This window comes from Perognathus longimembris, chromosome 3, assembly GCF_023159225.1.
Source record: "Perognathus longimembris pacificus isolate PPM17 chromosome 3, ASM2315922v1, whole genome shotgun sequence".
Taxonomy (NCBI): domain Eukaryota; kingdom Metazoa; phylum Chordata; class Mammalia; order Rodentia; family Heteromyidae; genus Perognathus; species Perognathus longimembris.
In genome coordinates, this window is record NC_063163.1 from 59,885,942 (window position 1) to 59,899,853 (window position 13,912).

General features: G+C 39.0%; 1 protein-coding gene across 1 annotated transcript in view; it reads left to right on the top strand.

Moving 5' to 3' along the window:
* Positions 1–13,912, top strand: part of LOC125347620 (phospholipid-transporting ATPase IB-like) — a 101,844-nt gene that overhangs the window by 15,620 nt on the left and 72,312 nt on the right. Inside the window, exons 7-10 of the mRNA XM_048340614.1 lie at positions 291–331; positions 3,743–3,816; positions 7,425–7,494; positions 12,797–12,924. Of these exons, the coding sequence (XP_048196571.1) occupies positions 291–331; positions 3,743–3,816; positions 7,425–7,494; positions 12,797–12,924 (313 nt within the window). The remainder of the gene's footprint in view (positions 1–290; positions 332–3,742; positions 3,817–7,424; positions 7,495–12,796; positions 12,925–13,912) is intronic.

The window sequence follows — 13,912 nt, forward strand, 5'->3', positions numbered from 1 at the left end:
AGTCCACCTGTCCCAGATATGGGGAACGTGCAGTGGCTGGAGACATGGGCACATACTTGTCCTACCCAGGAACACAGGGAAGCACAAACAGCAGGATCACAACCCTGGCCCACATATATAGTTTTCATTGTATAAGTCTTTTACCTACTTGGTTATGCTTATACCTAAGTATTTCATTTTTATGTACCAACAATGAAAAGAAGCACATCCAATTTTTGGAAAAAGTATCTTTTAATATTTTGGACTTTAATATAGTAAGTACAGATAATATATAGCTATTTATTTTCCAGTATTAAGAGAGGATTCATGGTACACAATCAGTTGGAAAGAGGTAAGAATGTATTTTAACTGAATCATCTACCTGGTATTTAAAGCTACAGATTGTTATCTGTGAAACACATTTTTAAGAATCATAGTACTGTCTCCATTTTATAGATGAGAAAAGGTAATATAATGAGTATCTCATTATAGGTTATATAGCTAGTGAGTGGTGAGAATGGGATTTGAACTCATCTGTCTGGTTGGAGGTCACATTATTATTATTATTGTTTTTGCTGGTTCTGGGCCTTGAATTCAGAGCCTGGGCATTGGGCACTGCCCCTGAGCTTATTTGCTCAAGACTAGAGCTCTACCACTTTGAGTCACAGCTCCCCTTCTGGTTAAATGTAGATAAGGGTCTCATAGACTTTCCTGGTGGCTTACTTCGAACCTTGATCTCAGCCTCCTGAATAGCTAGGATTACAAGTGTGAGACACAGGCTTCTGGCTTGGGTATCTTCTTATAGCAGCAGAAAATGAACTAAGACAGTGGCTAGTGGGCTCAGTTCTAATTTATCCTAGTCCTTTGCACTGGTGGAAGAAGTCAAGCACCCACAGCCACAGAACATTAATTCTTGTTCTTCTGACTCCATTCTATACCACCTGCACAGTACTTTCCAATAGAATGCTTTAAACACAGAGAATGTTACCAAGGAAAAGGTAGGTTGATTTGGGAGCTCTGTGGACAAAATAAAAAAATTGTAAGACTTGATGGCACTGGCTTTTGGCAGATCTGCTGTCAAGTAAGTAAGTGTGTAATTTTGTGCATCAATATTGGTTATCTGGGCCTTGTGCAAGCTAGCCAAACATTCTACCACTGTACTACTCATATTTGGGGCAAGACCATTCTTTGTTGTGGGGCTTTCCTATGCATTGTGGTTTATCTCACTGGATTCCATTTATTGGCCTCTACCAACTAGATGCCAGTAGTTTTTCTTTTTGGTAGGACAAACTTGAGACAAAAGAGTTGCATTGATGTTTCCTAATACACTGGGAATAGTACAGAGAATGAATTTTTTATTAATTTAATTTTATTGACATGGTGTTGTGCAAAGGGGGTATAGTTACATAATAAGGCAGTAAGTACATTTCTTGTGATATCTGTTACACCTCATTTTTCTTTCCCTTCCCTAGTTCAGGTAGGCATATATACAATATCCAGTGTACCAAAATCATATACAGTAACTACATAGGGCATGCCAAAGGAAATTTACCTTGAACATTAAACGTAACAACAATAGAATCCTCCTGTGTTCTTCTCTTGGAGTTGTTTTTGCTTATCCTCATCTTATATAATCATGTGTACATAGCTGTTGAGATATTGTGATACACTGATAGGTTTATTCTAGACCTTTTTATGTTTATTAGTAGTTGTTTGGTTTTAGATTCATAATGTAAAGTCGCTGACCCAAACATGTGAAAATACCATTTGAAAAGAAGTTTGTTATTTTGCAGACATGGTCTTTACTGTCCCCCCTCCCTGAACATACTTATATTAAGGAGACTATGCCCTTTTGTTCTCTGTGTTCTAGGCTTGTCTTGCTCAACATTATTTGTTCAAGCTCTGACCATTTCCCTGTGCATACCAATATTTTATCATTTCTAATTGCTATATAGTATTCCATTGTGTACAGGTAACACATTTTTTGGATCCATTCATCTGTAGTGGGGCATCTGGGTTGTTTCCATATTTTGGCTATTGTGAATTATGCAGAGATAAACATGGATGTGCAGATGTCTTTATGGTATACTGTAACCTGTTGTTCAGGATAGATGCCTAGGAGGAGTTGTATGGCTGGGTCATAGGGTATGTCTATGGCTGAGCTTTTTGAGGAACCTCCATACTGTTCTCCAAAGTGGTTGTAATAATTTGCACTCCCACCAACAATGGAGAAGGGTTCCTCTTTCCCTGCATCCCCTCCAGCATTTGTTGTTGCCTGAGTTCAGAGTATATGCCATTCTAACTATAGTGAGGTGGTATCTCAGGGTTTTTATTTTATTTGCATTTCCTTTACTGCCAGGGATGTTGAATATTTCCTCATATGTTTCTTTGCCATTTTTTTTTTTTTTTGGCCAGTCCTGGGCCTTGGACTCCGGGCCTGAGCACTGTCCCTGGCTTCTTCCCGCTCAAGGCTAGCACTCCACCACTTGAGCCACAGCGCCGCTTCTGGCCGTTTTCTGTATATGTGGTGCTGGGGAATCGAACCTAGGGCCTCGTGTATCCAAGGCAGGCACTCTTGCCACTAGGCTATATCCCCAGCCCTCTTTGCCATTTTTATCTCTTCTCCTGTGAAGTCTCTCTTTTTCTCCTTTGCCCATTTAATGATTGGTTTACTGGGTTTGGAGGGGGTTAGTTTTTTGAGTTCTCTGTAGATGATGGATATTAGACCTTTGTCTGTTGCTGTGCTGGTGAAGATCTTTTCCCATATGTTTGGCTGTCTTTCTAGTTTAGTGGCTATGTCTTTAGCTTTGTAGAAACTTTTTATTTTGTAGTAGTCCCATTTGTCGAGTCTCTCCCCTATCTGTTGTGCCCCTGGAACTATGTTCAGGAAGTTCCTAACTGTTCCTATAAGTTCTAGTGTCTCTCCTACTCTGTCCTTCAGTGGTTTCAAGGTTTCAGGTCTGATGTTGAGGTCCTTATTCCATTTTGAGTTGATCTTGGTGCATGGTGATAGGCTAGGGTCTACTTTGAGTTTCTACATGTGGCTGCCCAGTTTTCCCAGCACCAGTAGTTGAAGAGGCTATGTTTTTTCCATTGTATATCTTTAGCTCCTTTGTCTATTATCAGCTGACTGTAAGGATGTGTAGGTGCCAGTAGTTTTAAGCTCCCTCATTACCATGGTGTGAATTGAGAAAGCAAACTGACCCCTGATTTAGAACAACTGTTTAAGAGTCAGCATGTCTGGCTCTAAAACAGTTATATCCAATATACAGGAGGGGACAGAGATAAGGGAGGATTACAGTTCAAAGCTAGTCCAGGAAAAAAGTTAGGGAGACCCTATCTCAGTCAATAGCTGGGCATGGTGGTATGTCTGTTGTCCTAGCTACTCAGGAAGGAAGATAAAGGGCCAGGTAGCCAAGACATGAATGCAAGACCCTATACCAAAAGTTTCTAAAGCATACAAGGGCTGGGAGCATAGCTAAAGTGGTACACTGCTTACCTAATGCAAGATCTTGAGTTCAGATCCCAGTACCTCCAGCCCCCCAAAGCACCCCCCCCCAAAACTCATATCTCCCAAGAGCCCCCCCCTTGTGAGGAATGGATTCATCAAAGAATAAAATTGTTCTAATACAGCTGAAATTTATTAGAATAACTAAAGGAATTCCATACCCTTATTTACTTTTATTGGGAACATTTGGCATGTTTTGCTTCCATTTGTGCTTTTATCATTCACACTTCCCTCTTCTCTCTCCTGGATTAAAAGGTCAACGTGGGTGACATTGTGAAAACTTGGAGTGGCGAGTTTCTTCCCGCAGATATGGTCCTGGTTTCTTCCAGGTTAGTTCTGTTCATTGACATTTAAGGAACTGTTGTTCTGGATTGGAAATTTTAAGAAAACCAAGATCAGAAATACATTTTCCCCTAGCTCATTCTTTTGACCTTAATGTAGACCAGAGACTCTACTTTATTCCTCTCTGGAAGGGAATAGATAACAAATTGATCAATTTTGTGGGCCAAACAGCCTCTCTTGGAACTATTCAAGTCCATCTTTGTAATATGGAAAGAATAAAAAGGTAATATTCAAACAAATGGATATAGCAGTATTCCAATAATGCTTAATGAAAGCAAGTGGGGGCTACATGGAGCCTGTGGGGCATATTTTGATGACTTATGTTTCATACCTTTATTACCCTTACTGTAATTTCCCCAAATGTATTTTCTTCCATTTTGATTCTCAGATTAATTCCATCATTGTGTAATTTGTATAGAAATTCAACCAAACTAAATACTTATTGCAGTCTTGTGACAATTTGGAGGTATTTCTATTCTGAAGCATAGTGACCAGCACAGAAATTAAATTGTTTACTCAATCTCACTAATTGAGCTGTGTTAAGACCAAATTTCAAAACACAGCCTCTATTCTTTATGTAGAACTATATTGTTTTAGCACCTTTCTGATAGAACTTTGTGTGTGTGTGTGTGTGTGTGTGTGTGTGTGTGTGTGTGTGTGTGTCAGTACTGGAACTGGAACTCAGTGCCTTGTGCTCTCATTTGGCTTTAGCAACTCAAAGGTAGCACTCTACCACTTGAGTCACAGTGATACCTTGGCTTTTTGGTGAAGATGAGTCTCACAGACTTTACTGCTCCTGCTGACTTTGAACCATGACCTTCAAATCTCAGCCCCCTTTGTAGCTAGGATAATAGGTATAAGCCACCAGTGCCTAGCCTAGCACCTGAGAGAGAACTTTATACAAAGATTCCTTATAGATGATATATTTTTCCATTAAGTCCTATTATATCACTTCAATTTTTCCTCCTGTGTTGTGTCCTTCAAGGAATCCTCCCTTTCTCCACTTTTATAGTAAGAACATATGGCAGAATAGGATGTTGATAGGTGATCATACTGATAACACAGCTGCACATGATAACAAGCTGAGACCCCGGGTCAAGTCACAGCCATTTCAAGGGATCCAAAAATGTTTCCATCCTGTCAGACACACACTGTTAGAGAACACGGAATTCTAGAGGAAAGAGATTCATTCTGGAGCTATTCTCTAAGCTTCAGAAAAAAACAATAATATACATGCTCTTATTTCTGCCAAGTACACTTGTTTTATACCATCAATGAACCCAGTTGACAAAGGAATTTAACTGTCATTTATATCTATTTCCCTCTTGGATTTGTCTCAGAGTATTATGTTGACCTAGGAACTTGGGTTTGTTTCTATAACCTCTATGTCATTTTAATATATGATTTTATTTCCTTTAAAGGTGCTGATTGTATGAGAACTAATCGTTAGTGGGGGGAGGGATTCAGAGGAACACAAAGTGAAGACAAAAATTATTTATTCATGGCCTTTAATTTCTGGGAGTTTTGTAGGATTATATTTTTCGGTGATTCTCCCTGTTCTTATTTTTTTTAAACAGCTGTACTCTTCTCTAAATGTTATTTGAGCTGGCTTAAAAGTAAGAAAACCCACTGGACACTGTGATTTATGTCTGTAATCCTAGCTCAGGAGGCAGAGATTGAGAGGACCACTGTTTGAAGCCAGGCCAGCAAAAAATCAGCAAGAACCTATCTGAGCCAATAAAAGATGGGTGTAGTAGTGTGCACTGGTCACATCCCAGCAACACAGCAAGTGCAATCAGGGTCTGTGATAGCCTAGACAAAATGTGAGACCTTATTTGAAAAATAACCAAAAGGAATGAGGGTGTGGCTCCAGTGGTAGAGTGCAAGCTCAGGTCTGAGTTCAAACTCTATTACCACACACACACTCAAAAGAAAGAAAATTAAACAAAAGAAAAACTGAGAGCTCAGAATGAGCTGAAGTCTTAGAGGGCAATCTAAGACCTATATTGAAATTTTCTCTGAGAGGTGTGAGTGTGTGTGTGTGTGTGTGTGTGTGTGTGTGTGTGTGTGTGTGTATGTATTGGACTTTTCCTGAAGCATTGTCTTTGAACTGTGAGCCTTAGATCTCAGGCTCTTGAGTAGTTAGGATTACAGGCACAAGCCAATTACCCCATTAAGTTTTATAAATTAGGCATATTAGACATTTAACTACTATAATGAAAAAATACAGCTAAACTAATAATTAAATGGCAATTGTAACACTATATAAAAATTATGTGAACATGGTTTCTCACTCAAAATGTCTTATTGCTCTGTAGTCACCCTTCTTCTGTGATTATGTGCTATCATGTAATGCCCATGTGATAAAACGAAGTGAGGTGACTGACAGACATTATAACATGGCGTTAGGCTTTTACATGAGGGTTACTTGAACACAAGTACAGCAATACTGTGACACTTGTTCTTATAACTTAGACAACTATTAAATGACTAAAGGTTAAATAGCATATACAGCCTGGGTATTCTGAACAAAGGATAATTCATTCCCAGCAGGATGGTGTGTTATTTCAACATGAAATGATGCATAATTGAATTACTTATGTCTGGAATTTTCCATTTAATGTATACTGGACTGTGGTGAACAAATAACTGAAACTATAGAGAGCAAACCACAGATAAGGATTGGGTCAATAAATTAAGAGAAATGATTTTCCCCTTAAACTTGATAATTCAGTGAATGAACAAATGAATTCTTTAGTTCAGTAAATGAACAAATGAATATTATATTATTATTCAGTATTATTATATTATTATATACTATTGAGTGAATAGTTTGTGAGTTGGCATGTGACATGGAATGAAATCTGACAAAGCAAATATTGCTATTTTAGTGCCTTGCTTTCCTAAATGTTTGGGTTAGATAGGAACAGAGACACCTTCAAGGTAGCTTTTATTTTAGAGCTTCTAGACTGTCTACACTTGCATTGGAAGATATAACTGTATTCTCAAAGTCCTAGAGCCTGAGAATTTGCAATCACAATAGACCTACTTTAGGAGGTGACAGAACTGTGGAACATTTTGTCTTTAGCAGCATTTTTATCTGCAGCTGAAGGGACTATAAAGTGCGACCTTTCATTCTAAGCCACTATGCAAGAGGAATTCTAGGCTGGTGGCAGCATATTACTAATATATTTTGCAAAAGTAGTATTTGCAGTTCCTTCAATTCTAAGGTCTAGTTACTGATATAGGTCACAAGTCATGCTTCCTATTATTCAGAAAATAATTTTAGCTAGACACTGGTGGCTCACCTGTATAATGCTAGCTACTCAGGAGGCTGAGATCCGAGGATCCTGGTTCAAAGCCAGCCTGGGAAGACAAGTCTAAGAAATGCTTATCTCTAATTAACTAGAAATAAGTTAGAAGTCCAGATGTTGCTTAAGCAGTAAAGTGTCAGCCACAAGCAGAAATAGCTAAGGAAGAATGTGAGTTCAAGCCCTAGTACAGGTACTAGTGTGCATGCATACATGCACATACACACACAAATAATTTGATGAAGAGATATTAACTCAATATTATTTGCTCTGTTGGTTGTCAGTGAACCTCAGTCGATTTGTCATATTGGAACAGCAAATCTGGATGGAGAGACAAACCTAAAAATACGGCAGGTAAAGACACCTTTTCCCATCCTAATTTCACACCTGGACCGCTGTGTCAAGTTTTGTCAGGTACCAGTTGACTTTCCACAAAGGAATTTCTCACCACTAAATGGATGTAATTTGGGGCTGGGGATATAGCCTAGTGGCAAGAGTGCCTGCCTCGGATACACGAGGCCCTAGGTTCGATTCCCCAGCACCACATATACAGAAAACGGCCAGAAGCGGCGCTGTGGCTCAAGTGACAGAGTGCTAGCCTTGAGCGGGAAGAAGCCAGGGACAGTGCTCAGGCCCTGAGTCCAAGGCCCAGGACTGGCAAAAAAAAAAAAAAAAAAAAAAAAAAAAAAAAAAATGGATGTAATTTATTAATCTCAGGTATTGAAAAGATAATGTATTACTACTACTACTACTACTACTGGGGAGAACTAGGTAACAAATATATATACCATAAAACTTAGGTGGTCAGGATCACACACCTTTATAAACATTGTTTTGAAGCTCTTTCTATTAATGCCTTGATGATAAAGCCACTGTTATGGCTAAATGTTGTATGTAGCTTGAGAAGAGGGTCGTAGGAGAACTGGATGACTTTATATACTGCTACTTGAAAAATTACCACTTGAATTTTAGAGAAAGTCGTGATTAAGAATGCAGAAATGAGCTGGGAGATGGTGGCTCATGCCTGTGATCCTGGCACCTGTGACTCAGGTGGCTGAGGTCTGAGGATCTCAAGTAGAAGCCAGCCCAGGCAGGAAAGTCAGTGAGACTCTTATCTCCAATTAACCACACACACACAAGAAGTGGAGCTGTGGCTTGTTGGTAGAGTGCTTGTCTGGTATCACATAAACAACAAATAAAATGGATAAAATTAAACTATGATAGTAAGAACTACAAGGATGTGTTGTAGCATGCAGAGTTGTCTTACCAACTGAAAAATCATTTTGTGTGATGTGCCTGACAAGTGTAATAAGAAGAAAACTCACGTGTTCTTATCAGTTGACAAAAGTAGTTGACGGACTTCAATATGCATTCATTATAAAACCTCAAAGAAAAAGTGGGACAGAAAGGAAAAGTCTGTATGGCTCATGTTGGTATAGAGCATTATCTTAACCAGATGTCCATCATTATCACAAAACATCTGAGATAATCAAATCACAAAAGAGAAGAGATGTATTTCAGTTCTCGGTTTTGAGGATTCCAGTACATGAACAGTTAGTCTCATAATTTTGGGCCTGTGATGTGGCACTTTTTGTACAAAATTGAAAATTCCCCTACTGTTGAACTCATACTTGCACCCCTATAGATTTATCCCAGTGAAATAAACATGTATACTTACTACAAGACTTATCCAAAAGTTTATCTCAGAGCCAGATAATCTCGTGTGTGAATGGTGTAACCAACTGGCGAGATCTTTTTGTATATCCAACCACTTTATTCTCATACATTTTTAAGACAAATGTATAGCATTGGTTTCCCTAAAAAAGTCTCATAAATAGAGAGAGAGAGAGAGAGAGAGAGAGAGAGAGAACCATCCTGGGCCTTGCACTCAGGGCCTGGGCACTGTCTGAGCTTCTATTTTGCTCAAGGCTACCACTTGCCACAGCTCCACTTCTGGCTCCCCCTCCCCCTTTTTGTAGTTTATTGTAAATAACAGTCTCACAAATTTTCCTGTCTGGATTGTCTTTGAACCATGATCCTCAGAATTTAGTTTTCTGGATAGTTAGGATTATAGGCATGAGCCACTGATGACCAGCAAAAGACTTAAAAAAAAAAAACCCACCTTGTTGTATTTATTATAGAGCCTTAGGGTGGAAAAACCTGTTAGAAGAGTGTTTGAGGTTCTAAATCTTTATGGATATTTAGCACACAATCTACCACTATGGTTATTCTGTTCCTGTTTATTCTTTTTTTTTTCCTGTTTATTCTTAAACATAGGGTCTCTTCTGATACTTCTTTTCTATTTCTTTATTTTCTAGTTAGCATCCATTTCTCTGCCAGGATAAAGTTCTTGTTGATTTTCAATGTGTAGAGCATCTTCGAGGATTTTCTGTAATGCTGGTTTGGTGGAGATATATTGTTTTTGTTTTTCCTTGCTATGGAAAGTTTTTCTTTGACCCTCGGCTATGAATGAGAACTTAGCTGGCTACAGTATTCTTGGTTGGCAGTTATTTTTTCTTTAGAGAGTGGCATACCTCATTCCAGGCTCTCATTGCTTTCATGATCTCTGCTAAGAAATCTGGAGTCATTTTGATTGGTTTTCCTTTATATGTGATTGGTTCTCTTCTCCCTGGCAGCTTTAAAGATTCTTTCCTTGGTCTCTATTGATCCTGTGTACAGATTACAATGTGTTGGTGGGATGTCCTATTCTGTTATGGTCTATTTGGGGTTCTAAAAGCTTCTTGTATCTGAATGGGCCTATCCTTCTGGATATTTGGGAAGTTCTCTTCCAGTATTCTGTTAAACAAATTACCTATTCCATTTACTTCCTTCTCTGGGTTCTTCTCAATACCTCTTAGCCTTAAAATAGGCTTCCTGATTGTATTGAGGAGCTCCTGAAGCAATATGTCTTGCTTTTGTGATTGATTATGAATTATTTTTTGTTCTTCCTCCATAAAGTCTAGACTATCTTCACCAGAATCAATTCCAAATGGATCAAAGACCTCTATGTAAAAGCAGATACCCTGAAAACATTGCAGGAAGGAATAAGAGAAACAATAGGGCTCCTTGGCACAGCTTGAAACTTTCTTAATAAAGGCCCAGAAACACAGGAAATCAAAGAAAGGTTGGACAAATGGGATTGCGTCAGACTCTATATCATTTGCACAGCAAATGATATAGCAAATGATATAGCTAACAAGATAAATAGAAAGCCCTCAGACTGGGAGAAGATCTTTACTGGCCATACAACAGACAAGGGCCTCATATCTAAAATAGAACTCAAAAAGTAAGAAGTTCCCCTAAAACAAATCCTGAAAGAAACAACTGCCCCCTCAATAAATGGGCTAAAGACTTAAAAAGAGACTTCCCTGAAGAAGAAATGAGAATGGCCAGAAGCACATGAAGAAGTGCTCAGAATCACTAGCTATAAAAGAAATGCAAATCCAAACAACATTGAGATTCCCCTCACCCCAGTAAGAATGTCCATTATCAAGAAAATGAACAACAACAGATGCTAGTGGGGATGTGGCCAAAAGGGAACCCTACTACACTGTTGGTGGGATGGTAAACTTGTTCAACCACTCTGGAAAGCAGTGGGGAGCTTACTCAAAAGGCTAAACATAGAGCTCCCCTATGACCCAGCAACCCTGTTTTGGGGCATTTACCCAAAGGATTACAAACAAGACCACACTAAAGCTACCGGCACAACTATGTTTATTGCAGCACAATTTACCATCATTAAAATGTGGAACCAATCCAGATGCCCCTCAGTAGATGAGTGGATCAAGCAAAGGTGGTACATATAAATAATGGAATTCTATGCATCTATTGGAAGGAATGACTTGGCTCCATAAGTGAGGAAATGGAAAGACTTGGAAAAAATCATACTATGTGAAGTGAGCCAAACCCAAAGAAACATACTCTATGGTTTCACTCATTAGAAACAATTAGTACTTGTCTAGGATAGTCCTAGCAAAGGAGCACAATAGCTCAATAGCAATGTACATATGATCATATAAGATGATCCTAAGCAAAATGAACTACAAGACTTGGAAATAAGTGGTTTATCTTTGTTATTGTTATTTTCAACGTACCATATGAAATTATGCCCTTTTCTTTTGCCTTTCTCCCCTACCCTGATGTCACTGTAACTGACTTTGATACACTGGGTATTGTATGTACGTTTATTGAAACTAGGGAAAGGGAACGCCAAAATGGAGAGACAAAGGGTAAAAAGTTAACCAATACAACAGCAATACTTACAAGACAATATGCTGTAAACCAACTGTTCTCAGGGGAAGGGGGGAATAGGGAAGGGGGAAGGGGGAAGAAAAACAAAGGAAGAGGTAACAAGTTTGATAAGAAACGTACACACTGTCTTATGTATGTAAGTGTAACCCTTCTGTACATTACTTTGACAATAAAAAAAACTGATGAGAATTTGCTTCTTGTTGTCTTAGAAATAATTTGCCTCTTCTCTCTCTGGAAAGTTAAGGTCTTCTAATCAGGGTGAAGCACTCTCTGTGTCATTGATTTTCAAAGTTAGGTCTCTGTACCTACATGAACCTACATGAACATTTTTGTCTTCATTGTCCTATAGGAACTTTTAGGAATGCAGATCCAGTGAATCCTAAAACTCTGGGGATGGATCACAACAATCTATATTTCCACTGAAATTAGAAAAGGAACCTAATGTCAAAGTTTGGAAGCAGTGTCCTAGATCCTTGGTATTCAAAGTGAGACCATAGTTCAGTGTCAGCACCAATGTAAATAACCATTCCAAACAGTGATTATGGTGGTTACACTTTGAAAAACCATTTTTTGTGTGCTCATCCTGGGACTTGAACTCAGGCCCTTGGACACTGTCTCTGAGATTCTTTGGCTCAGGGATAGAGGTCTACCATTTAAGCTACAGCTCCATTTCTTATTTTCTTGGTATTAAATTGGAGATAGGCTCATAGCTTTTCCTGCCTGAGCTGGCTTTGAACCACAATCCTCAGATCTCAGCTTACTGATTAGCTAGGATTACAGGTGTGAGCCACTGGTACCTGGATAAAAACAAAAACAACCTTTTTAGTAGACACGATGACAACTTTTTTACCTCTTATCTCTAGTTAATCAGCAGAAAGCTGAAAGTGGAACTGTAATTCAAGTGGTAGAGCCTCAACCTTGAGCAAAAAGCTAAGGGACAGCATCCAGGCCCCAAATTCAAGCTCTAGTAATATAATAGGCACACAAAAACATCTGCAAAATGATGGTTTGACAACATCTTCTAGCACAGTTTATGTTAAAGTGTAATGTGTATTATTTTAGTATGTAGTAACTGTAATATGAAATACTAGTGTTTTAGTTACTCTTTTTTTCCAGTCTTGGGGCTTGAACTCAGGGCCTGAGCACTGTACCTGGCTTCATTTTACTCAAGGCTAGCACTCTACCACTTGAGCCACAGCACCACTTCTGGCTTTTTCTGTTTATGTGGTGCTGAGGAATTGAACCCAGGGCATGCTATGCAATCACTCTACCACTAAGTCATATTCTGAGCCCACAGTTACTAACTCTTAATATCATCCCTTGTTAGTGCCTAGAGGTATGGAACTTTGCCATAGTACCTTAAGATTGTATTTTCTTTTCCTCCCCTTTGGCTTTTATTTTATAGGCTTTGCCAGAAACAGCTGCAGTGCAAACAGAAAACCAATTATTAAACCTACATGGAAAAATTGAATGTGAAGAACCTAACCGCCATTTCAATAGTTTTATTGGAACCTTGTATTTAAGTGATAGAAGGTATAATATTTCTCATCTCAATTTTTTTTCTTATAGATCATAGTGCATGGTAGTCTTTGCCCTGTGGATGAATCACTTCTTCATATTTTACTTGCCTTTGAAATATCCTGATGCACCTGTACTTTTTTTAATCCTTAAGCCAGGAGCCAGTGGCTTATGTTTGTAATCTTAGCTACTCAGGAAGCTGAGATCTGAGGATCTCAGTTTGAAGTGATCCCAGAGAAAAACGTCTAAAATCTCTAGTTAACCACTCAAAAACCAGAAGATGAGCTGAGGCTCAAAGTGGTAGAGCACTAGCCTTGAGCAAAGGAGCTCAGGGGCAGTGCCCAGGCCCTGAATTTAAGCCCCATGACCAACAACAACAACAAAAAAGAAATCGTTAAATATAGGAGGAAAATGTAATGCCTGAGGCAATTAACATTGTGGCTTATGGTTCTGGAGGTTCCAGCACATCATTATGGGAATTCATAGCAGCAAACTTATTATATCATGAGCTAGGAAATAGAGATAATCAGTGTGTGTGTGTGTGTGTGTGTGTGTGTGTGTGTGTGTGTGTGTGTGTTTCTTGGATACTGGGGTTTGAACGCGGCCTCTTTTGGTTAGCCTTTCATTGAAGTCTGTGCTCTACCATTTGAGTCACACACCTCCACTTCTAGAGTTTTGCTGGTTAATTAGAAATAACAGCCTCACTGAATTTTCTGTTTGGGATAGCTTCCAAATACAATCCTCAGCCCTCAACTTCCTGAGGAGCTGGGATTACAGGCATGAGTCACAGGTGCCCTGCTTATTATTAATTATTAATAACCAGTTGTGGGGATTGAACTCATAGCCTGGACACTGTCCCTGAGCTTTTTTGCTCAAGGCTGGCATTCTATCCCTTTGAACCACAGCACCACTTTTGGTTTTCTGGAGGTTAATTGGAGATAAGAGTCTCACGGGGACTTTGCTTTTCAGGTTGGCTTCAAACCATGATCCTCAGATCTCAGCC